This window comes from Ambystoma mexicanum, chromosome 7p (assembly GCF_040938575.1).
Source record: "Ambystoma mexicanum isolate Mex_15411 chromosome 7p, UKY_AmexF1_1, whole genome shotgun sequence".
Lineage (NCBI taxonomy): Eukaryota > Metazoa > Chordata > Amphibia > Caudata > Ambystomatidae > Ambystoma > Ambystoma mexicanum.
Window position 1 is genome coordinate 210,647,033 of NC_090939.1, and position 24,211 is coordinate 210,671,243.

Here is a 24,211-nt window from a genome sequence, read left to right on the forward strand (position 1 = left end):
AAACACCATAAAATGTGTGGTGCATGATATTATGGTCAATAGCAATGACAAAGAAGCTGACTCGAAAAGGGGGGCACAGCTCATCAGTTGCACACTGCATGAACAAAATTGTAAACCAACTGCATAAGGTGCTGAATAGATAATGTGCTAAGTGCATATGTAAGATGACTGTTGCATGAAGTGCCAAATACATTTACCATGGAACTGTCATCAAAAGTGACAAACCCAGGGAATAGACAGGAAATGAAGGGAACATGTATATATTGCAGCAGTGAAAACACTGTACGGACTGTGTCCCTATGTAAAACAAACAAACACACACACAAGCGGTTCAATGCTTAGTGCATGGCACATAAATAAAGTACGTGTTGCATAAAGTGCAAGGTACTGATCATATACAGATATGCTGCATTATAAATTAATGGATTCATTCCCAATTGAGAATGTTCAGACTCAACAGCTGTAGGCATAAACATAAGACCTAACAGCAGGTAACACAGGCACAATCACTCAACCCATGCAGTTACTAAAGGCACAAAATGAATTAAACTTAATTGACTCCCAACATAGAATAGAATAATCCTAGAAAAAACAGAATTAACTAACATGTCAACAATGCAGCAGGAACTATACAAAAATGGCCACCCAAGAAAAACAAAAAAGTGTCTGAAAACACAGCAGAAAGAAAAATATCAATGCAAATGGAATACAATAAAATAAAGATAAAAACAAATGAGGTAAGCTTCGAAGCACCAAGGAAGAAACATACAATGAAAACAAACTTGCAAAAGAAAGAAACCAAAATATCAAGGGAAGCCTATACTGTTACCTAAAAGTTGTTTTTCAGCGTTTTTCATAAACATCAATACAGCATGAACCAGTTACAATAACAGGTTGCATTGATCCACAGTAACAGTCATGCCGGTATGTAATGTAACAGGCAATCAGGGTCAAACATCAGATATAAAGAAAACAGCAGCTTGAGTCAGACATTTGCAAAGAAGTCTCCAGAATACTGTTAAACACGAATGAATGTGTACAGTTCTTCGTCGATATTATGTCCGGCTGGGGCTTTCGTTTAAAAATCTATGATTAGTCTGGTTTCAAGATGTCTTAACTTCAATGTTCTGTCACCACTCTGAGGGTGCTTCTCAGTATGCGCCACTCCAAAAAACTGAAAACCTTGTAACTGCCAATTGAGATATTCATGAAAATGTTTAGCAATGGGATATGCAAAGTCCTTGTTCTTGATTGCCCTGAGATGCTGTAAATTCGTCAATGTAAGCATGTTAGTGGTGCTTCCTACATACAATTTAGAACAACAACAACTTAGCACATATACAACAACATATGTATAACAGTTGATATGACCACAGTTTGAGAAAATATAAGTATATACTGGCACTGAGGTAGATTCTAAGGTTGGGCATTCATAGGCCAATTTCTGTTTTGGGGTGTGAATCAGCCCTCATGAACCCCCCAACCCTGCACCCCAAAGCACCAAATACAACTCTGACTGCCCGCTACCCAATCAATCTCATGTCCTGCATTCAGGGTTAGACGGGGGCATACAATTGTCTCAGGCACCAATGAAAAAGTGGCCCACAGTTTCAAATGGCAATTCATTACCACAACGATTTGCATTGAGAACAGGCACCACTTTTTTGTTTCCATCTCTTCTGACATAGCTCAGTACTCTTTCAGCCCCGATAAGTCTTTCAGCATACACTGAGGTATGTCTAATAGATACATACCAGCAGCAGCTTAACGCATAGTGGAAATGGTCTGCCATTGAACGCTTCCAAGAGGGTGGCCAGCCGCATCCATTCACTACCTTGTGAATTATGTACTTTGCAAATCGCAATGTCTCTATTCAGTATTGTGACTGGATACTTTATATTTGCAACTTAGGTGTGTACTAGTGGATTTTAAAATCCAGATCAGTTTATATATCTGGACCCCCCCGAACCCGAAGAAACCTGAAACTCTCTTCAATTGTCACTATAAATATTAATGGCGGAACATCTTGTTGGATCTTTTGTGCATTCACTTATAGTGATTGCTAAGGTGCACCCCCTGATTTCACACCTCCTGGTAGAGAATCCCACACCACAATTCTGGGACAAGAAAAAACTGTATTTAGAGTTAAAACCCGAATTTATTTAAATTAAATAAAATAATCTGGTCCCTAATCTTTATGCTGGGGATGTCACCACAGCCAAACATGATATGATAGGTTATTTATAATGCGCTTAACACCCAGAGGTTTCTAAGCACGGACCCGGGGAATTAACCTGTGGTTCTCTGTGACGTCTTGCTTCCAAGGCAAGCACGTTGCCCCTGAGCTATCCTCCCAGGACACACATGTGAACATTCGTGTCTGGTTTGCAAAAATACAAATTTGCCTTCCTATGCAAGTCTCAATAATGTTTAGTGCACACAAGCAGTCGTTACAACAATCAGATTATTATATGTCTAAATATCTCTAAGAGGATAGTGTAATTTCTAAACACCATCTAAGTCCATAATCACATTGCCACTTATTGGCCAGTATCTTCAACTACTTCACATAGGGGGTAATTCATAGAATTCGGCACACAAGTGGCGCACGCAGCTGGCACACAGTGTGCACGTGTGGCAGTCTGTGCCAGCCGCGTGCGCCAAAACCATTTCAGCTCACAACGTATTCATGGATTTCAACATCTAAAACCAGCTGTGGCGCAGAGTGGCGCAGCGACCCTGCAGCCGTGCCAGTTACACCCCGTGTCCCGCCCCCTTTTTAGTGTGTGCGCCAACATTGTGCTCTTTCCCTGTGCGCGTCGCTCATGGTGTTCGGGATGTTGCAATGACATGTGCGCCGTGTGCGCCATGCACGGATTTGGCGCACATCCAGTGGAAAACACGCGCAGGCCCTTCCTTGAGTCGCACATGTGCGCGTGCGCTTGCTTTTTTCACGCTTGCGCCAGCTTGCGCTGAGATTTTCGGCGCATATTTGTCCCATGAATCGCCCCTTAATGTTCACAAAGAACTAGCTTTTTTTGATAAATGACAGATTAAAACACTTTACTTCTCCAATAACAGTAGCAAATATAAGTACTAGAATATGGTTGCATAGATAATTATTTTCTGAAAGGACAATAACTTCCCCTCCAAATCCCTTGGTTGATTTGGGTCAATCCAAGTTGGGATACTCACATGTCTACAAAAGTCATTGGTGAAATGTTACTGTCCATATGAAGTTGGATATTTTCTAAGGAAATGGAAATGCCCTAGATAAGCTCCCTTTCATCTCAGTATGTCTCTTTTTAAAATCCTAGGCAAACATGTATTAATCAATCCACTGTCAGCTATTAAGCATTGTGCACCAGTTGATAGCCCCAGTCTCTGACTACTCCTGTAAAAATTGCAGGAATCAAATTGTGTAGCTATGATCTACAAAATGCTCAACCTTAGATACTGGGAAATGCTTTCTCTGTCACAGCACAGAGGAAGGCAAAATGCTATTTGGTCTTATTTAAATGTAATCTCTCTCAATTTTGAATTTTGAATACAGTGAAATCAGAATATAATTCACATAACAAAAGCTACAATATCCTTTTCCCAATCTGTTGGTGATAATTCATCAGCCAATGCATGCTGGGCACATGAATCGGCAACTAAGCGGATTCCACTTGGATTTAGTATAGTGAGAATGCAAGCAACTTACACTAAAATGTGAAAACATTCTATTTGGATTGAGTCCCTCAGTGGCACTCCCTCTCAGTGCACTCACTCCTGAGATTTAGTAGAGAAATAATTTTAATTTTGTATATCTAATTACATTGGTGTGGATTTTCATACTCACTTTTGAATAATTCTTAAGGCGCAGATCCAGCAAGAACCCTGAAGACGTTTCAGGCAATTCCCAGTCAGCAAAGCACTTTCTGGTCTTTTTCTGTCTCCTCTAGGAAAGCAGGCCTGCCTCAGGTAAAATCTGCTTCAGGCTTCTTCATGCACAAGGCACAATCACCACCAGATACTATCAAAGCTCAGCATTCATCCATTTGTAACAGTCGTTCCTTCTTTCTGCAGCCTTCACAACACCAGAACTCTCCTCATTACCTGTGTGTTTCTGCTTATATAATGGGTGATATTACCACACTATGGGCCTCATTATGAGGTGGGCGGTAAGGGATTACCGGCACCGGTAAGGGCACCGGTGCCGGTAATCCCTTACCGCCCTACTACGAGTTCCATTTGCGGGTACTCCCTTAACGCCTTGTTTTTCCAGGCGTTAAGGACGGGACCCGCAAAGGGACTCTGGAGCTAATAACGGTACCGCAATTTGCGGTACCGTTATTATCGCCTTCCCCATTCCCATTGAGCCCTATGGGGGCTCAAATGGGAATGGGGTAGGACCCTGGTGAATGGGGAATTACTGGTCCCGCCAACCTTGGAATGGACCGGTAATTGCTCCATTCAACAGGGCGGAGTTGGAACGAGTTTGGAGACTGCCATGGTGCTAATAGCGCCATGGCTACCTCCAACCTCGTAATGAGGCCCTATGTCATTGTGAGATCACAGGTTTAAATTAGAGGAGTCTTCGCATTGGTTCGCTCAACAGGCAGACACTCCCAGAGAACACGCCACTTCATGTTAATAGGTTGATCATGTTTCTGAACATGTGACCTAGTGGGGGATGTACACTTTGGACAATTATGAGCTCGAAACCATATGTGTTCTATATCTCCTTGAAATCAGAAACATGCATCATGTCTATGTGCAATACAATTTGACTTATTTACTGATATTTATGATTGCATTATTAATAATTATCACAATATCCTGATTAGTATTATTTTCTCATGGTTTCAAAACACTTTTTTTTTCTACGTTATATGGTTGTGGATTTAGAGCCAAAATCATGTCTAGGGTATGCAAATAATCGTAATTCAAATGACCCATTACATTTTGGTTTGTGGCAGCAGAGTACCATGTGACCCTTTATAAAACCTTTAGTCAGTGGTTAATCGCGTTTACTGCTATACCTCCTTTGTTTGAGTTTTCATTAGGACCAACTCTTATTGATTTTATGGGGAGAGCTAACGTCAAAAGGTGAGACCTTAATTTCATTCTGGCCTTTGAAAGCCTGGGCCTGGAAAGCAAAGTTCCATGTCATGGGATCAGTTTAGATTATAGTTCTTGAGAATCTTGTATGTGAGGCCTATTTGGAATGGTCACATATTTTTGTTCTAAGAATGTTTCTCTTGAGATGGACCCTCTGGGTGGAGGCATCTCATTAACCCGAACCCGTGAACATGTTGGTCTTTGTTATAGAGCATGCTGTGTCTTCCTTTGATGGCTTTAATTATATTGGACGGTTCTATTCTGATCACCAAGATAGTCTCTTGGGATTTCAACACATCCCTATCCCCATTCCACAATGTAAGCATAGCTAAAAATAAATATGCATTTTGCCAGGTTCCATGAAGTATCCGCAAAACTAGCATTGCCAAAGCCACATTAGAACACCCATTGGGCCATAAAGATCTAAACAGTAATGTATTCCCTATGTTAAAATCTCATGTATAGCTATAACATTTAATACATTTGTAATCGGCTTCTATTTACATTCATGAAGGCATCACCTTTCTATTTCATATTATTTTACATATTCCAATTGAAATGTACTGCAAGTTGAATTGCATCACTCAATATGAAGTTTAATTTGAAATTACACGACAACACTTTATGAAACTTAAGGGTCGTGCACTGTGATGCTTCATTTGAACAAGTTGGTTTTTGAATTTTCAAGTGAATCCATTAAGCTCTATTGGCACTGTTTTTTGTGTTTGGTTGCACTATGCTCCAGCCTATTCATAGGCAGTATGGTTTATAGTCTTTCTGTGCAATGCGCTTTGTATTTCACAGACTCCACATTTCATATTTGTCGAGTTCTGCACATCACATCATTCGAGTGTATGAAGGTGCCCTTTCGCAGCAAGCTTGCATCAATCCTGGGCTCTCGAGTATGTTTGCCTTTGGAGAACAAAACACCCCTGAATGAAGCAAGATACCACCACCTCCCGCTTTTGATGAAGGCAGCCTTCATTTCAGTGTTGGCTCCTACAACAACCTTCTGACTAAATGTGTCCTAATCGAATACTACAATGCAGAGAACTGGAATGTCAGCGTTTGTGAATATACCTATTTACTGCAACCAGATAGAAACATACACTCCTCAAAACCACCACATTCTGGTGGTGAATCCTTCAAGACTCATCAAGACTCTGCAAAGGCACAAAGCTAGGAGCAGGAGTATGGTGAAGAGAAATAATGCAAATGGCTTGGAAATCCTTGTGCACCCACTTCCTGGAGCATATGCAACACCCCCACATCCTGACCCCCAGAATAGCCATTTATGAAGCTCAACCTAGCCACAAAAATAGCTAATGTAAGGCAGTGTTCTCCAACCGAAAGCCAAAAGCTCTGTGTTATTGATTGCTCACTGGCCAGAGAGTAGATCTCCCACTGCCTTAAGCAACGCTGGCCAACCGACTTTGTAAGTGAACCCTGTCCTGACCTCTTCAAATCCTTGAGAATATCCGGATTCAGATACAAACTGGGAAACAGTCTTTTGATCAGGTGATCTAAGGATCTTGTTCATGCACACAATGTCTGTTTGGGTTACTCACCCTCAATGCAGTAGGTTAAAATGCTTTGGTACATTCTTTGCAATGAAGGCTATACATATTGCAGATTTCAGTGGCCAAACCTATGCATTCATAACTTTCCAGCAGACCTGGCTTCTCTCATCCCACGTGTTTATTTAGTTCTGAAGTACTCTTCTGAGATCTGTGGACACCGTGCTAGAGCAGGGTTGACCAACTCCAGGCCTTGAGGGACAGAAACATGTCAGATTGTCAGGATATCCCTCATTAATATATATGAGATGCATTTGTATACAATGATTCTAAATCTAAATGTACCTCATGAATATTAATGAGGGATATCCTGAAAACCCATCAGGCCTGCTGCCCTCGAGGTCTGGAGTTGGACAACCCTGCACTAGACAGTACACAGTAAAGGACTATACACATATTCAACATAGACTATATGCTAGGTTGGGAAAATGTAAGCACTTAAGAATGTGATGATGTGGGGGGATTCAGATAAAACACAAGGTGAACATTTCTCAGATTAAAGGTGGTGAATTGTGTAGAGTAAGGCAGAATGTAATACTGCTTTGGACTCCCAGATACATAAGTGATAAGCATGTGCAAGAAATGCTTGAGATAAATAATGTTGGAGCTTGCTAGCTGTCAATTATGTACAGGGCAACTTTCATTGTCTTTGTGGGACACACAGCTACAATGAAAAAATGTGTAAATACGGTGTGGGATGCACAACAAAGCCCACCCTCTTCTGCCCAATGCCCAACCGGTGCAAGCCACCATTCTGGCAGGTCCCAGTACAGTACACAGCGACCATTCACCCATGCCCAGGTGAATATGGTGCAGGCACAAACTTACGGTTTCTTTGCTACACCATTGCTACCATAACAGGTGTTATCACTCAGAGCTTTTCAGAAATATCCTCATTGGCATACATTTAACAGTGCTCAGCCTAAATCCCAATGTCTGTTCAAGCACATTCTCATCAGCTATTTCCTGGTCTCAATGACTTAATGTGGCCACCCTAAAACACTTGATAGTGAGGATCCAGCTGTAGTACTCCTCTGCAGTACACAGCCTATTACACTACTTATAAGACTGGATGCTGTATGACTCAGCAACATCGAGCACACCGAACACCTCTACTACCTCTGAGAAGGATATTACCAAGCTTGTCCATAAGGATATCATCAAATGCCTTCCAAATGGAACCAACCGTGGGCCATCTCCAGCCTTCATGCAATATTGTAATTCTCCAGCATCTTCGAAACTACGACAGTGCTGTGATAGCCACAATTGTCTTTACCTGCAACTATCCTGCTTCTACCATGGAAATGAAAGCACCTTTCTTGAAATGTGGGACAATGACCACATAGTGACTGTTGAAGATCTATGTGTCCTGTTTCTATTGCATCTGATTGCACCTTTTGCAATGCAGATCACAAAACCAGGGACGGCCCCTGAGTCCTTGCTGTCTTAGGCCAATACTCTGAAGTACGCCACTCTCTGTGTAATGTGGTACTAAAGCCCTGTGCCTAGCTCCTGCTATTGAGCTAATTGTGGTGGAAAGCAGAAACATCACTTGAGGCGTGATATGTAGTGTGGCTTTGTGATGCCAGCCCACTGACTCAACATATTTCCAGGCCTGTCATTTCTTCTGTCATGATAGCATACGTCTGCCAATGGTATTTCCTTACAACCTGGCTTACCCATGCTGTCATCAGCCTGGCATTAGCAGCACATACTCACCCCTTCATATAGCCACAATGCCATAAAATTAGTAGTGGCATGCAATCAGTTTGACCCGCTTTGTTTGGCCAAGATGTGATCCGACAGCAGGGGTAGATTATCACCCCCTGATTTTCCCTTGAAGTTAGCTGGCTCAACATGGCCTATTTCCCACAATAAATCCCACATTTGAATAGGTATGAGAGAGAAACATCAAATTCTGTTTTTACAAGAAGATCTTGATGTGCCTCTACAAGAAATGGTTAGTCAGATAATGAACTCCATGACGACAGGGGTGCATGGACTTTCCATTTACAACCCATTGTAATCCTATACATTAACACTACTGTGACAATTGACTACAAGCCCAAGAATGCAATATGTTGATCAGGAACGTCTTGGGACTGTAAGTGGTCTGACACAGTCTACAGAGACACACTGGGCCTCATTACACGGTATGCGTTAACCATGGCGCTATTAACGCCATGGTTGCCGCCAGTATTTTACTGTGTCTGCCTTCGTGGATGGCGGAATTACTGCCCTAAACCAAGGTGAGCGGTAATTTCCCATTCACCAAGGCACTTCCCCATTCCCATTTTTGCCCCCATAGGGCTCAATGGGAATGGGGAAGGAGCTAATTATGGTACTAAAAATTGCAGTATCGTAATTAGCACCAAGGTCCCTTTGCGGGCCCATTCCTTAATGGCTGCTAAAACCAGCCATTGAGGTCGGGTCCGGCAAAGGGACCTCTTAGTAAGGCGGTAAGGGTTTACTGGTACCAGTGCCCTTACCGGTACCGGTAAACCCTTACCGCGTTCCGTGTAATGAGGCCCACAGTCTTTTTTCTCGATATTAAAACATCAATCATTACCAACTTCATTGACTTTTGAGAGTTACAACTATATTTGTAAGGTATCTTATTTAAAGCATTTGATCATGGGTGTTCTATGGGTGAGTCCCAAACATTGAACTGCTGGAGTGATGACAATGAAGGTTTAACCTTCATTTACATTTACAAACTCCCTTGGCATATCTTTAAGAAATGTCCAAATGAAGCACATGCAAATCACTCTCACAATAGACTCCAAAGGTTTAGTGTAGGGATGGATGAACCGGCTCGCAAAAGATTTGATACCATCTAAACAATGGGTGTTCGACTCTGCCCAAAACATTTGCGACTGAGCCTTGAAATGGTTACAAAATGTTGAACCCGACTTGGTGACGCTTGTATGGATACACGTATTTAATGGTTTCCCTCAGCTCGAATACACCCTCCCGAGCACACCAACTCTCAAAGACAGTTCAAGGGATTTTTTTTAGAGAAGCCAAAAAGGGGCAAACTAATGGTCTCTAGAGATCAGTAACCACTAGTGTATAACATGCTACCTGACTAGTGGGGATGACATAAGGGACAACACTCTAACTATCTCTTTTTAGGAAGAATTTAGGTGATCCCTAACCTGGATTCTCAAATGCAGACACTCTGGCCCACTTGCTCCTTCACTTTCATGCTGGTGTACTTCTCTACCTGGGGCCAGATTACAGAAACTTTGCACCGGTGCAAGTGCAAAGTTGCATGGTATTAGCACTAGGGCAAGGTTTGCCCTATTTTTTAAAACAGTGGCACACACTAGAAAACAACTGCACCATGACAAGGGCAGTTTGGCATATTAAAAGCTCCAGGGCAAAAATTGCCCTAGTGCAAAATAGATACATTTTTGATGCATTTTTGCATCAGGGCAAAGTTTGCCCTAGTGCTAATACCATTCCGTATTAGCACTAGGGCAAACTTGGCCCTGGTGCAAAAATGCAGTAGACATGCACCTTTTTTGTACTAGGGCAATGTTTGCCCTGGTGCTTTTAATATGCCTAACTGCCCTTGTCATGGTGCAGTAGATTTCTAGTGTGTGCCACTGTTTTTAAAAATAGGGCAAATTTTGTCCTAGTGCTAAAACTGTGCAACTTTGCCTTTGCCTTGGCGCAAAGTTTCTGTAATCTGGTCCCAGATGTTCTAGCCTTCTTTTCGCTTCCTTCGACTCCACTCTCCTTCCCTCATTCCTCCCACTCACCTTTATATTTCCCTCTCTACCACTGTTCACCTCGGTCCCTCTCTCTCTTTCTATCCCTCTCCATACCACTTCTACCTGCCCCTCTCCACCCTGCTACTGTCCACTATACTGCATTACATTCACACCTCCCACAGTAACTTTCCGTATACTCTCCCAGTCAGTTTCTCATTCACACCCTACTCTCTCTCTATTAGCCCCACGCAAACACCTTGCATGCACACTCAAACTCAAGTACCACTTTCTCCAACCAATCAATAGCTCACCTTTACCATACTTCTCCACTCTGCTCCTCACCACCCTTCCTCTACATGTTCTCTTGGCCCTCCTTCTCCTCCCTTGGTCTCACTTTCGTAACCCTCACCGTCCTGCTTCATGTGCCTCTTTTCATCCTCCCCCTTCCCTCTCCATTGGCTCTTTTTCTCTGCTGGTTCCCCAGGCCAACCATTGTCTTTTATGTGCTCAGGGGAGTGGCCACAGGTGTGAAAATATAAAAGTGGACTGCATACCTGCCCCTTTTTTTGTAAGTTGGTCTGTGGGCTCTAGGCAAGGGCGTCGAGCTGTAATGAAAATCAACATCCCAGTTCGTACTGGGGTTTTCCAGAATGCTAGTTTGACATGGTAACTGCTCTTCTCCTCTGTCACCTGTATGGGAATGGCCTCTGTGAGTCTTGCATGAAGCATTGCTATTTCTGGTAAACTGAGTGGATTGCCCCATATACTTGCTGCATCTGGAGCTTGAACCCTCGCGCTGGTTTGTGTTATGTAGGTGTTTGATCTGCTGGTCTACTGTGCAGGATGTTCTGAGGCATGGTGGTCCCTGCTGTCTCCCTCCCGATCAGGTGGCTTGCTCGTCCATCTACCGCTCGGCATGCGAGATGCTGAAATCCTGTTGAATGATGAAAAGATGGTACAGCATTGTGCAGTACAGGAACAATGGTACTCATTTCATGCAAGAAGGCTTAAGTAGGAGGTACAGGGATAGGGGCTCTTGCAACTTCCACGCCTCAACTATGGGGCAGGACTGGCTCTGGTGAAAACCTTGATAGACCTTCCACCCCAGTTTGAGACGGGTCCCCATCCCTTCATGACAGCGTCATGTCTGTGAACAAATATCCTAGAAATTAGTGTAACCAGTGGCTAAGGAAAGTATACAACAGGCACATTAAAATGAACTCAAATGAAGCGCAATCGGGGCGCTTTTTGCATTTGCGTACATTTTTAAAGGATTTGCAGGTAATCTTATCCACAAAGGTGACCTGTGGATTTTAGGGATGCTGTGTTGCAGTGCAAATGATTGGCTGGCTAGCCTCCTTGCATAAATGAGTTTTGCGACTGCACGTATGACATTAATGTATGACAGGTTTCCAGCACCAAGTGAGTGATAGGAGCGCCTTTTAGAATAATGGGCCTGTAATTGCGAAATGATTAAAACAAAAATGGTTCTGTCCCTGTTTGAAGAACAGAAATTCAGGTGAGACATTCAAGTGTACTGGTTAAAAGAAAAGGCAGGACAGGGTCCGAAATGAACCTGTCATGCATTGTGCATGCCATTGTGCCTATTTATTTTTTATTGTATTTTGGTTAAAAAAACAAGTTTCAACCTTAGCAATAACAATTTACAACATCTTAACAAAATCACTTCCCCGTACAAAATACACATAAAAAAATAAAAAGAAAGGAAAACAAAAAATAACACTACATCATCCCAAATGAAAAGGTTTTACTCTAAAAATACACCTACACAGTAGTCCTTGTAAAAAGAATAGAAACAATGACAATACTTATATTATGCCACTGCAGGTAATGCCATACTTATCTAAAAATACCAAAAGATTAAGATATCAATTACATCCACTTAGTTTAAAATAGTCAGATCATACGGTCTCCTGGGTTCAGGCAATTAATAAACCGAATAACATCAAGAGTCACAGAGGTGGGATAACCACCCAGACACCTCAACCACAAGTGGTCGCCCTCCACAAAATGAATACTGTACACAAGACCTCTAAAACACATTCTACCCAATAATATCAAACGTGGGCTATAAATAGGCAAATGCCTCAAGGTTTCAGGTACATCGGGCACTTTGCAAAACCGGCAATACCATGACGGAGGATCCATCATAGTACGCTGCTTCAAAAACGCCCTAGGCCGATGCAAGATCCGTCTGAAACGTAAACACTGCATTCTTGCATGTGGGTGAGGGGAGATGATCAAGTAAGGTGCAAGGATGCCCAGAGCTTAATGGCCATGCTTCCAATGGAACAAGGGCTCATAGCCATGATCATTATCTAAGGTGCAACATCAATCATATTGGTATACAGCACATGTGACTTGTCCAGTGGTATCTACTAAATCTATGAAACACATTTCAATATCAGACAACATCTGATCACAAAAAGCACAGAAAGAATTAACCACTTTTCCTGGATTCATGAGGGTTTCAAAATCAGCATACAGGGTATTAACCGGGGTATTATCCGGGGTATTATCCGGGGGTTTCAGCATTTTATCGTGAAGTTGTCACTATTTCCACTTGACTCGTGCCAGAATGGAGTTCAGGCCAAGCTCAGCAGTCCTCTATGCCAAATAATGCTTTCCAACCTCTGATATATATCGAAGCTCAGCTCTGATTGCAGTGATGGGGACTGCATTTGGTGTATGCAGCCCTCTATGCCAAATAATGCTTTCCGACCTCTGATATATATCCAAGCTCAGCTCTGATTGCAGTGATGGGGACTGCATTTGGTGTATGCAGCCCTCTATGCCAAATAATGCTTTCCGACCTCTGATATATATCCAAGCTCAGCTGTGATTGCAGTGATGGGGACTGCATTTGGTGTATGCAGCCCTCTATGGCAAATAATGCTCTCCGACCTCTGATATATATCGAAGCTCAGCTGTGATTGCAGTGATGGGGACTGCATTTGGTGTATGCAGCCCTCTATGGCAAATAATGCTCTCCGACCTCTGATATATATCGAAGCTCAGCTGTGATTGCAGTGATGGGGACTGCATTTGGTGTATGCAGCCCTCTATGCCAAATAATGCTCCCCGACCTCTGATATATATCCAAGCTCAGCTCTGATTGCAGTGATGGTGACTGCATTTGGTATATGCAGCCTCTATGCCAAATAATGCTCCCCGACCTCTGAAATATATCAAGAACCCAGGCCTTTAGCCTCCTATTGGGCATATTCCAAATAGATGAATGTGGTTACTTTCTGCACATTTTAAAGTGCATTCTGGTGGTGGGTTTGTGATGTGGTCTGAAATGCACAGCAATACCCCCCTTATTTGCACACAAGTGCAAATGTTGTGAAAAGCGGTCATCTGAGTTTGCGCATCCCTGATCTTTCCTCGACACATCGTCCAGAATGCTGTTGCTCTTCTGGAAAGTGAAAAGAAATATCAAAGCTCTCTCATGTCTTCCTTGATTGCGCTCATCATGCCTGCCTTCAAGTCCATCTGTCACATCCACAACACCTACTTCCAGGAGACGCACAAGCCCTTCAGAAAGCAGCTCAAAGTGCAGAGCATTTAATGTTTGTGCCATCCCTCCTGAAGACACTTATTTGGAAAAGAGAACAAAATGTCTGTATTTATTTTATAAATAGGATTCAACCAACACATATGGCTATTAAGTAGGTACAGCCGTGTGCATTTTAAGTATAATCATCTAAAACATACATATGGATGACTGTGGCTTCTACCAATACAATCAGGGTACCTTAGTGCTAGTGGCAAAATGGGGGACCCTGTCTTTGCCTTTGCCTCCAGGCAGATGGAAGTCTGAGATTGGAACATGGAGATCCAGCCAGCAGACTCCTCCGTAGGCCTATTTCTGCCAACAGTAAGGTGTCTTGCTTAAGTGCATGCCACTGCAACCACCAATGTTGCCAGCTCAGTCATTCTGATACATTTCACTGAAACCTGGACAGGACTCATCAGTGGCTTATTGTCATTTCGGGAGAACGGGCCCAGGGGCATCCTTGCTGTACCCAATATTGCCACTTTCACATTGCGCCTGAAATGGTGGAAGCAAGGATTGTGTCAGTTGGGGAGAAGCTTTTCCTGGCAAATGAAAATATCCCATTTTCATATAACGCTTTCGGACAGATCCCTCAAGCTTGTGATAATGTATGTTCCTATTGCCTATGTTAATGGGGCTCAGTTTATCCAGCTCGGAAGGGTGGGAGGGTGAGTTGGCCATGCTGGTACTGAACCTGTGAATGCAGGTCACAAACACGTCTTCAAAGCAAGCCCGTAACTCACTGAGTGGTTTCACCCATTTAAATGGAGAATGATGGCTAACCCAGTTGGAAACCATGCTCCTGTCATTAGCAGTATTTGTAAGGCCGTAGACCCACCTCTCTTAAACGATGGGGTCTTTTTTAATTAATCATTATGTTGAAATGTGTGTTACTGAGAGTGGAAATCCAAGAGATGTGCCGCTCATCAGATCATTCAAGAAACTGATAAATGTAGTTCAGAAGTGGGAGAAGTTGCAGTCAGTGTATTTCTGCTCTTATGGTTGGGGGTATTTTTAAAACTACACCCCTGTGTGCCTCTATCCCAATACTGAAACTGACAAGAAGTGCAGTTCTATTTATATTGGTGGTGTCAATGGTATGCATATGCAGCCATTGGGAATTGATCATGGCCAGACGTTCTGCAGAATGTCTGGAGAAACCATGAGCTGTCTACCTCTACGGAGCGCCTCTTCGGTGGAAACCAGACCATAGAGATGATAGTGGGCAACACCATTGATTGATCCAGAGTCCTACGACTATGTATGACTCCTAACTATCTACATGATTTCATGAAACAGGAAAATATATTAAGACAGGAACATTATTAAGAAGTACAGATGACTAAACTGGGAAGGGACAGTATGACTCTATTTGCAATTTGAATTGCATACCACAGGGCTAGCTACAGGATCTATTGGAAAACACATGCAACATTTATGACAGCGATTCGGGCATGATGTAATTCATCGTGCCTCCAGTACTTGCCATCAGCATTTGAAATATTGGTTGATGCACACTTTGCCTTGATACAAGAACCTTTGCCTTGGCGGGGATTAGGATACAGAGGAGGGGTACAGCTGTACCGGGGGGGTCAGGGAGGAGAGGAGAGGGGGGTGGCATCTAGCGAGTCAGGTGGCATGAGGGGTGATGTGATGGCATAGGTGTTGAGGAGGAGAGACTGCTTGAAGAGGCTGGTCTTGCGTTCTTTTCTGAATTGTAGGAGTGTGGGTGAGAGTCTGATGCCAATTGGTGGAGGTTCCATAATCTTGGGGCATAGGCAGAGAATGCTTGTTTTCTTGTCCTTTCCTTTTTGCAACAGCTGATTTCAAGTCTGCACATGTCCCAGCTTCTGGTGTTGCGCTGTCCAACGGGGATGCTGAGTTTCTCCACGATGTAGCTGGGTGACTTATGGGCGACTGCCTTATAGGTGATGCAGCAAGACTTGAAGGTGATTTGTCACAGCAGTGGGTGCCAGTGAAGGTCGATTAGGGCTGAGGTGATGTGTTCATATCTGTGTAGACCCTTGATAAGGCGTGCAGCCGTGTATAGGATACTTCTCATTGGAACAAGAGAGGGCGGCAGGAGGCCTCCGAGGAGTCCATTGCCCCGATTCAGGTACGACAGAACCAGTGCTTGAACAGTGGATCTAAAGCTGTCGGAGAGAGGAAGGGCTTGACAGGAGGGAGAGCTGATACCAAGCTGTCTAAATTGTCCTAGCTTTGTGTGTCTTGAAGGAGAGGTGTTTGTCGATGTGAAACCTGAGGGACATGGTGCAGGATGTGAGTTTGGGTATGAAGCCCACCACAATTCATGGTTGATAGCCAAGTCTGTATTTCTGGGTGTTTGGTGTTGTTGGTGAGGAGTAGGAATTTGGTCTTGGAGGGGTTGAGTTTCAAGTATGCCCTTGACATCCAAGACTGGATCAGCGAGGGACATGTTCTAAGCCTGTTAATGTCCTTGATGCTGTGTTAACCTTAAAAAGGACCATGTTCAAACTTTTCCCAAAGACTGTGTTCATTTTGTTATCGAATGTCCTTATCCTGAAACTCTGATGACACAGTGCATATTGTCGTTGTAACAGAACAGTTGGTGTTTGGCCTTTCCTTTTACTCTGTAGCAGATTTGAAGGCACTGGGCACTCAAACCACATACATCCTTGGCTTTTGCATGTATATGCAAGCATACTGTTCAGTAGTAAGTTAATGTGTTTCATAGTGTTTGATAATGGCAATGGACATGACCTTTTGTCGGTCCTAGAGCTGCACACATTCAGATAAGCGAATGCCCTTATTCTACTGATGCTCGCCAATTTGTATGGGCTAGTGCTCACATTTGCCCTATAGTGGCAATTCAATGGGGAGATCTGCTGATAGTTGTAGACAAAAACATCTGACGACCCACAAATTGCATTTTTTCTGCATGTGTGTACTAATGTTTGGTAATGTAATTAGAAGTGACCTTTTAAATTTTCTGTCGGCCCCCTGAGACAAAAGAATTCAGATAAGTGATTACCTTATTCTCTCTAATGTTATCCACCCAATGTTTTGACCCACCACACCAATCAGCCCTACACAGGAAATTAAATGGGCAGGGCTGATGGAAATGCTCAAAACAACTTGTGACTCTCGCTACCTCTCCCAGAAAATGACAAAAGCACAGTAAACGAGACCGACCAGATCTGCCTACATCAAGCGGCTTATTCTACCCAAATTAAGATGGGCTAGAGCTGGCGGTTCCATCTTCCTGGTTACTGCAGCAAACCAATAGAATGCCCTTCCACCTACCCTGAGAGCAGAACAATCATATTGGACCTTCTGCAAGAAGCTGAAAACCTGCCTCTTTACCTAAAACACTCTGCTATTCGGTTTCTCTCTCAAAGCCCCCGACACACCGTAAACCTGAAGTTTCACCCTTTCAACATACTCTGTAACAGAACCTAGATGCCCAAGGGGTTTGTGCACTTTATACATGTAAACATTAATACACAAATACATAAATAAATAAACAACATATGTTTAGTAAGGATTGATAATGTGAATGGACATGCACGTTTTTCATTTCCCTGCTTTTCTCATCCACCCCACCCCGGTTTATCAATACACACAGAAATAACCATGTGTCTTTGCTTTTATGACAGATTTCCATCTGCTAGAAGGAATCCACAGACTTATTTGAACATTTTGGAAGCTCTAGTGATGGATTCTGCCATTGAATTCAGATCTGCCTAGCCATCTCAGTTCAGACAGCGCTAGTGTTGGTGGGTTTGGGCATAGATGGGGCTGCTGGCCATTGGGTGCCCTATAGAACTTATCAACATCCACGTAACGCACACCCCTGTATACCGGCTGCTGGGCATGAGTAATTTCCATGCCAGCTGCATGCAGGGCGACAATGGGTTTTCACTTTTAGAACGAGCCAAACTTATTTTATTGACTAAAACTGTAAACATGATTTTGGTTACAAAATCTGCTACAAAACTAATAGAAGTCCTAAGTTTGGAGGAAGCATTCATGCCTATTTTTATTTATTTTATTTATCGGGTATTTATAATGCGCCTATACAGCAAATGGTGCTTCAAGGCGCAATGTGTGTTGGGGCCATCTACCTCAGTAAGATGCCCCCCAAATGGATTTGGGATGTATAGAACACAAGTTATTCTAATTTTCACATCTTTTTAAAAAATAAAAACAAGAACACCTTGTAAAGGAAATCATTTTAAAATTGCATAACTGTGTGCCTCTTCGGCACGGTAGCAATTTGGTAAAAATGAACACAGCCATATCTGGATTGATATAATGGCTTATGCAGACATACAGTAATATTAGTCATGGTGTGGAGTAGGCTGTCTGGGATGGCTGTACCCACAACAGCCATGTTGAGTCCAGCCCAGAAAGCACTATCTGAGTAGGGTTAACACCTTTCTCCAGAGAATCAGAACACTCCCTGTGGGGCGAGGGGATGCTGGGAATTTGTGCTTCAAAGACAGGCCCAACACTTCAATGGTCTCCTCTCACAAGGGTGTTGATTATTGGAGTCCTTTTGAATAAGGCAGAGAGAGAAAGGACATGGCGAATCGCTCAGCAGTTTCAAACCTCCTGTCCCCTTCCCCACTTTCTGCAGACAAGACACTCTTGGTATGACATCAGCATGCAAAGGACATTTGTAAACTGAGCCAGGACTGGACCAGGAAAAACAGACTTGCTGTGCACCTTTTTGTTGTAGAACTGTTCCTATATAATGGGGGGATGCACCCCTCAGTTCGTTCATTTATGGAGTACTGAAGAAGAAGGATTCACCTGGAACTTGGTTGGGAGTACAGACTGCTCCAAAGTTCTTTACCAGGGAGGTAAAGACCAGAGACTTCCAAGCAAGTGACACGTTATTGTCCCCAATCATCCCAGGGCCATGTTTGTAGTGAAGCTGCTGTCAGGACCAATGCTTCTGACTAAACACTGGAACATGATCTTGCTTGCTGGAATAAACAGTTCTTACAGATGCTCTTTGGTAACTTTGCTGCTGTGGTCATGCAGAACAGGGACTACCCTTGGTGCTGGAGACCCTGAACATCCCAGAAGTCACAGAACAACCCTGGTCCCTGGTTCCAGCCTTGAAGGATTTGAGCTACACAGAGCAAGACATCGCCTGCTTATCCCTAGCTTGTTCATGCTACCTTCTATTGCTGCTTGGACAACACTGTGTGTTGGATCCAGTCAACCAGCCCACCAACCTGATGCTGAATCACTAACCCAGGAAGCACCTACAAGCCTGTCGCAATACTTTTGAGCCCCCAGAACAACTAAAAAACATATAGGTAGTGGTCATGTCCATCTGGCCTGCCTGAAAGGTCGGCAGTGACTTGTAAGACCCCACTCAGTACCTTTACAAAGACATCCTCATTGAACTTGAACATTAGATGATGGCATTCTTGTCAGTCTACCTCCAGTCTCTGAACCTATAGTGCCCCTTTAAGTTTGCATTCTACGTCCTTTACTTTGCATGGGTGGGGTATTCATGTTTTTTTATTAGTTGTGTGCATTTTATATATACAATATATACTTTTTTTAATTTTGGCTTTACAGTACTATTGCTATTGCGGATGCTTCTGTGCAGCCGGCATTACCAAAAGAAATGAAGGCAGTATACCTTTCGTGCTGTGTCTGTTTCACCTTTATGCCTGACATATCTGCTGGTTTAGCGTGGGGGTATTTGTGGTGTATTTGGGTGAGTCATTGTGTGTTGGTCAGAGGTGAATGTGAGAGACACTTACCTGAATGAAGAGGGATGTGATGGGGAGTTGTCGAGAGGGAACTCTAAGGCTGTAAGGTATGTTGGAGGAGTATCCAAAAGCATTTAGGTAGCTTGTCTTTAATTTGCAGGGTGTTATTACCCCATGAATTGTGCATTAACAAAGGTCAGTATGGTGGTCCTCAGATTAAGATGCAAGGACACAGTGTTGTCCAACTCATCAAAGTTGACTTTGTTTCTATCAATCGTGACACAGTTTAAACAAGAACATTGGTTTGAACATTAGTATTCTATCTGGATTTGACCTCTTCTGCCTGCTAACCTGTGTATATTTGTTCATATCTCAAAACCATGCAGAGTATTCCTGCATGACCCAGCAATATCGGGACAGCAGATTATAGCACATCAGCTCTGACCTTGAATACTGTTTTAGAAGGCATTTTCAAATGAAGCATTCACAGCGTCTTTCATGAAAACAGGCCATATTGCTCCTTATGACAAATTATCACATTGTGAAATAATTCATAACATAAGCGACCCATAGAAACCACATGTTGGTGCTGGATATGTACAGTATGGAATGTTGGTGTATATCCTTTTACACAGACTGTAGTTGTACCTTTTAAGTGTTGCCAATGCTAACCAAGCAATGGAGATGAAGAGCGATTAAGTGGCTGGCCAAAGGTCACAAAGAATTTATTTGTATTTACTAAGATCCAAGTGGTCATTTCAAGTAGAAAAGATGTACAGATAATAGATGACAGAGGGGAAGGCATTCTCTAATTAGGTAGTATTTACAAGTACTATTGATTGAATAGATCTGGTGGTGAAGGGGTGGTAAAGGGACAGACACCGGGGAACAACAAGACATAGATAACCTAACATTTAATATATTGGTCAGAGGGCATTTACTTACATTGCTGCAGAGTCTTTTGTGGAGCAATCAGAGATTGGTGAGATGTTCTTTGAAAAGAGGGGTCTTTGGGTCCTTCCTCTTGTTTAGGATGGAGGGGGCAGTCTTACTTTTTCCAGATCCAGGTCATGTAGCAGTGCAATACTAGTTCCCAATTGCTGTCTTTGTGCAGTTTTTTTGTTTCCAGTCACATGATGTTGTGGCTTCCAGTGATTCATTGGTCCCTGTAGTTGGCCAGGTGTGAGTTTCTGTGAGCTGTTACCCCTACGGGTGCTCAATCACTCGTTAACAAGTAGAGTTTGAGCCAGGCCTTTATAAAATGGCACTGATGGAAAGTATTGCTCCCTGGACGGCGTGTCTTCCAGTGAAGTGAGGCAAGTAATGAGGAGAAGCAAAGGCAGGCGCAGGTGCAACCAGAGCAATGGCAGGTTTCTGTGAGAAGAGTCCAAGAGAGAGAGTAAAGAAAGCTGCTGTTGGCAAGGCACTGGGATCAAAGCCACGGATAGATTTAAAGGTGGGGGGAATGAACCTAAGAAGATCCCCAGGTTATGACCAACGAGAGAAGGAGTGAGGATGTCAGGGGCCGGGGTAGGAGATTGGAGTAGGGAGAGTGAAGTTAGCATTGGTGACTGAGGGGAAGGTGCCTTCCCTCTTGGAGTAGTGTAGCATAAGGCAACATAGAGACATACAGCAGTGGACGGGGTGAAGCAATCGAGTATGAGTTTGCTCAGAGCAGAAGTAATTGTGGGGAAAGGAAACCGAACCTGGGTATGTTCAGCGAAGAGTTGATAATAAAAACCAAAGGAACACATGTGTTTAGCCAGGTATGGGGTGTAAAGCATGAAAAGTAGTGGGCCCAGGACTGATGCTTTGGGACTCCCAGAGAGAAAGCATGGTGGAGGAGGCATTGGAGTTCCAGGAGATCAAGAAGGAGTGGTCAGAGAGATAGGGGGTTAACCAGCAAGTATGATTTTCATGAAGCCAAGGGTGAAAAAGGTTTGGAGGAGGGATGGATGGTCATCAGTGATGAAGGCGCCAGAGATGCCAATTAGAACGAGGATGGAGGAAAGGTGACATTGGAAGGTTTCTCGTATGTGTGAGCGGTCCCATTGCAGTTGCTAGACTGAATTCTAGATTGGAAGGCATTGTAGAATTTGCATACCACGAAGCAGTCGATGTGGTTAAAGACACCTCATTCAATTATTTTGTTAGTTGTAGGGTAGGAGAGTGGCAGACTTCTATAGGGTGACGGATGGTTGGGTGCGACAATGTAATTTTAGTATGGGTCTAACAGGCTGGAAAGATAGCAGCGGAGAGGAAGAGATTGCAGAAGGTGTCAAGTTTATCGGAGGTGACTGATGGAAGCTCATTGACAGTTTCAGGTGTAAAGTGATTAATAGGAGTGCAGAAAGGGTAAGGCTGAGGAAAGAATGGTACGGGTTTGGCAGGGGAATTGGTGAGGAATTTGAATAGTCCGAAGTGGACTGGATGTGAGAGACGGTTGGATAGGGCGTCATGTAGTTTGAAGATTGTTGAGGAGAAGAAGAAGGCAAAGTCTTCAGAAGGGAATGAGGACGACCTAGAGTGGTCAGCTGCGATCATGGCCTGGAGGGTCCTGGATATTTTTCCAGGTTGAACTGTTGCTGTACCTTGGTTTTCTTTAGATTCCTTAGTTTTCTTTAGATTCACAGTGGACTTTATGGCACACTTTCTAAATGCGAAAGTGGGATTAGGGTGGGCACCACGTATTGCAATTTCTCGTACAACAAAATTCTTATGTTGATCAAATTCAAAGAGCACCTTGGTCGAAAGCCCTATGGCACAAGGGTTTCAATCACATACAACACATTCTAAATGCAACACTTTTCTCAGGTAGTGCCTTGATGCAATCCATCAATGACCATTGTACATAAGTACCAATAAAACAATGTCACCTTTCAAGCCCCGAGCCTGCGGGCCATTACTACATAAGGTAATGCCCCCGGGGCCCATACGCAAGGGCCATAACAAAGGCCCGGGGGAATTACATTATGTGGTAATGGCCGCAGGCGAGGGGCTTAATGCCATTAGTACTCCGACCCATTAGACCGGGGTACTAAAGGCATTTTTTTTTTCCGAAATGCTCTGGGGTTTGTCCGTTTTCCCTTTCCATGTCAGAAATTGAAAATAAGTAAAAAAAAGTAAACAAACAAAATTGCCACCATGGGAAGGAAGAAGGAACTACATGTAGTCCCTTCTCCCTCTCATAGCGGCCATTAAAAAAATAGGACAAAAAGGAAACAAAAAAAATTCCACCATGGAAAGGAGAAAAGGGGCTACGTGTAGGCCCTTCTTCCTTTCCATGACGGCCTGTTGCAGATCTGGAGCGGACGTGCTGGGGACAGAAGTGTTCCCAGTGCGTCTGCTCTCAAAATGGACAGAAATTAAGGTAAGTGGGGATGGGAGGGCGGGGAGGGAATTTTGTGGGTGGGGGATGGGGGAGCAAAAGACTTACCTGATTCCCCGGGGAGGGGAGATGGTGGCTGCTGGACATGTGGAGGCTCAGGGCACGTGATTACCGTTTGGTAAAGCCCACATTCTGAACATCCCCATTGGCTGGCAGGCCACCACACCCCCCTCAACGGGTAATAATGTAGGTTTTTTGATATAACCTCAGGCAATATGTATGAGAGTGCTGAGTGGGAGTCAATAGGCAATGCAATTCCATGTGGGCAGGTTAGAACGACTTTATAGATCACTGCTATGTTGAACACTTTGTCCACAACCTTTCAGTAAACGGGAGTTGAATATGATCTGTTGGGGATGAACTGCTTGTCCTATTGATAAGCACAAACATGCTGATAGAACCTCTGTAGACAGACACTTCCTGTGTTGGCTTCCTACACAGATAGTGGGCCTATCCAGGGAGCACAATACAGGAAATGTTTTCAAAATGAACTTCCTGGTCTATAACCCTCTGCTTCATTATTCATTATCTCTCTTAAAGGTGCCTGGTCTCTCCATATCCGTTCTCAAGGTAAGTCCCAGCTCTTACTGTTATTTGAATGGAGTGGAGTGCTTGCATTTGGATGAAATCAAATGTGCTTTGTACTGTGCCCATTGCTGTAACTTGGCTCGCGCTGACTGCTCCTGGGAAAGGACGCTTCCTCTTTACATGCGCAGGACTGTGTGTGTGTGTGCACGTGCCCTGCCCTTCTTATCTCAGAAGACATACCCAGACGCTGCCATTGTTCTGAAACAGCCTATCTCAGTTTGTCCTCAAATCCTTTGCGCTTCCTGTTTTGGTTGGGCAATCATGTGACTTATTCAGCAATCACTCTTGGTTAAAAGAAAATGTATACTGACTTTAATAGATTTATACTCTTTGAGAAAGCAGTGTCCCCCTCACGAGTGTGCTGACCTGACTATTCAGTCACCACGAGCTTCAAGTAGCTCAGACAGGCTAACATTTATATATTTTACTTATTTATTTAATTGTTGCATTTAGTGTGCCCATATCAGTGACCATACACGTCAAAGAGTAAGGTCGGAAGAACCAGCATGGACGGGTATGATTTATCTATCACCACC

At 43.4% G+C, this 24,211-nt stretch overlaps 1 protein-coding gene across 7 annotated transcripts in view; it reads left to right on the forward strand.

Moving 5' to 3' along the window:
• The window catches only part of ERG (ETS transcription factor ERG), a 1,195,114-nt gene that overhangs the window by 761,780 nt on the left and 409,123 nt on the right, over positions 1-24,211 (forward strand). For 3 of the 7 annotated variants that reach the window (XM_069636075.1, XM_069636070.1, XM_069636072.1), the window contains one exon: positions 23,628-23,657. The exons of the other annotated variants lie outside the window; for them this stretch is intronic. Coding sequence is in view for 2 of the 3 variants with exons in the window: in XM_069636070.1 (XP_069492171.1) it covers positions 23,628-23,657 (30 nt within the window). In the remaining variant the exon portion in view is untranslated. The remainder of the gene's footprint in view (positions 1-23,627; positions 23,658-24,211) is intronic. 7 annotated transcript variants of the gene reach the window in all.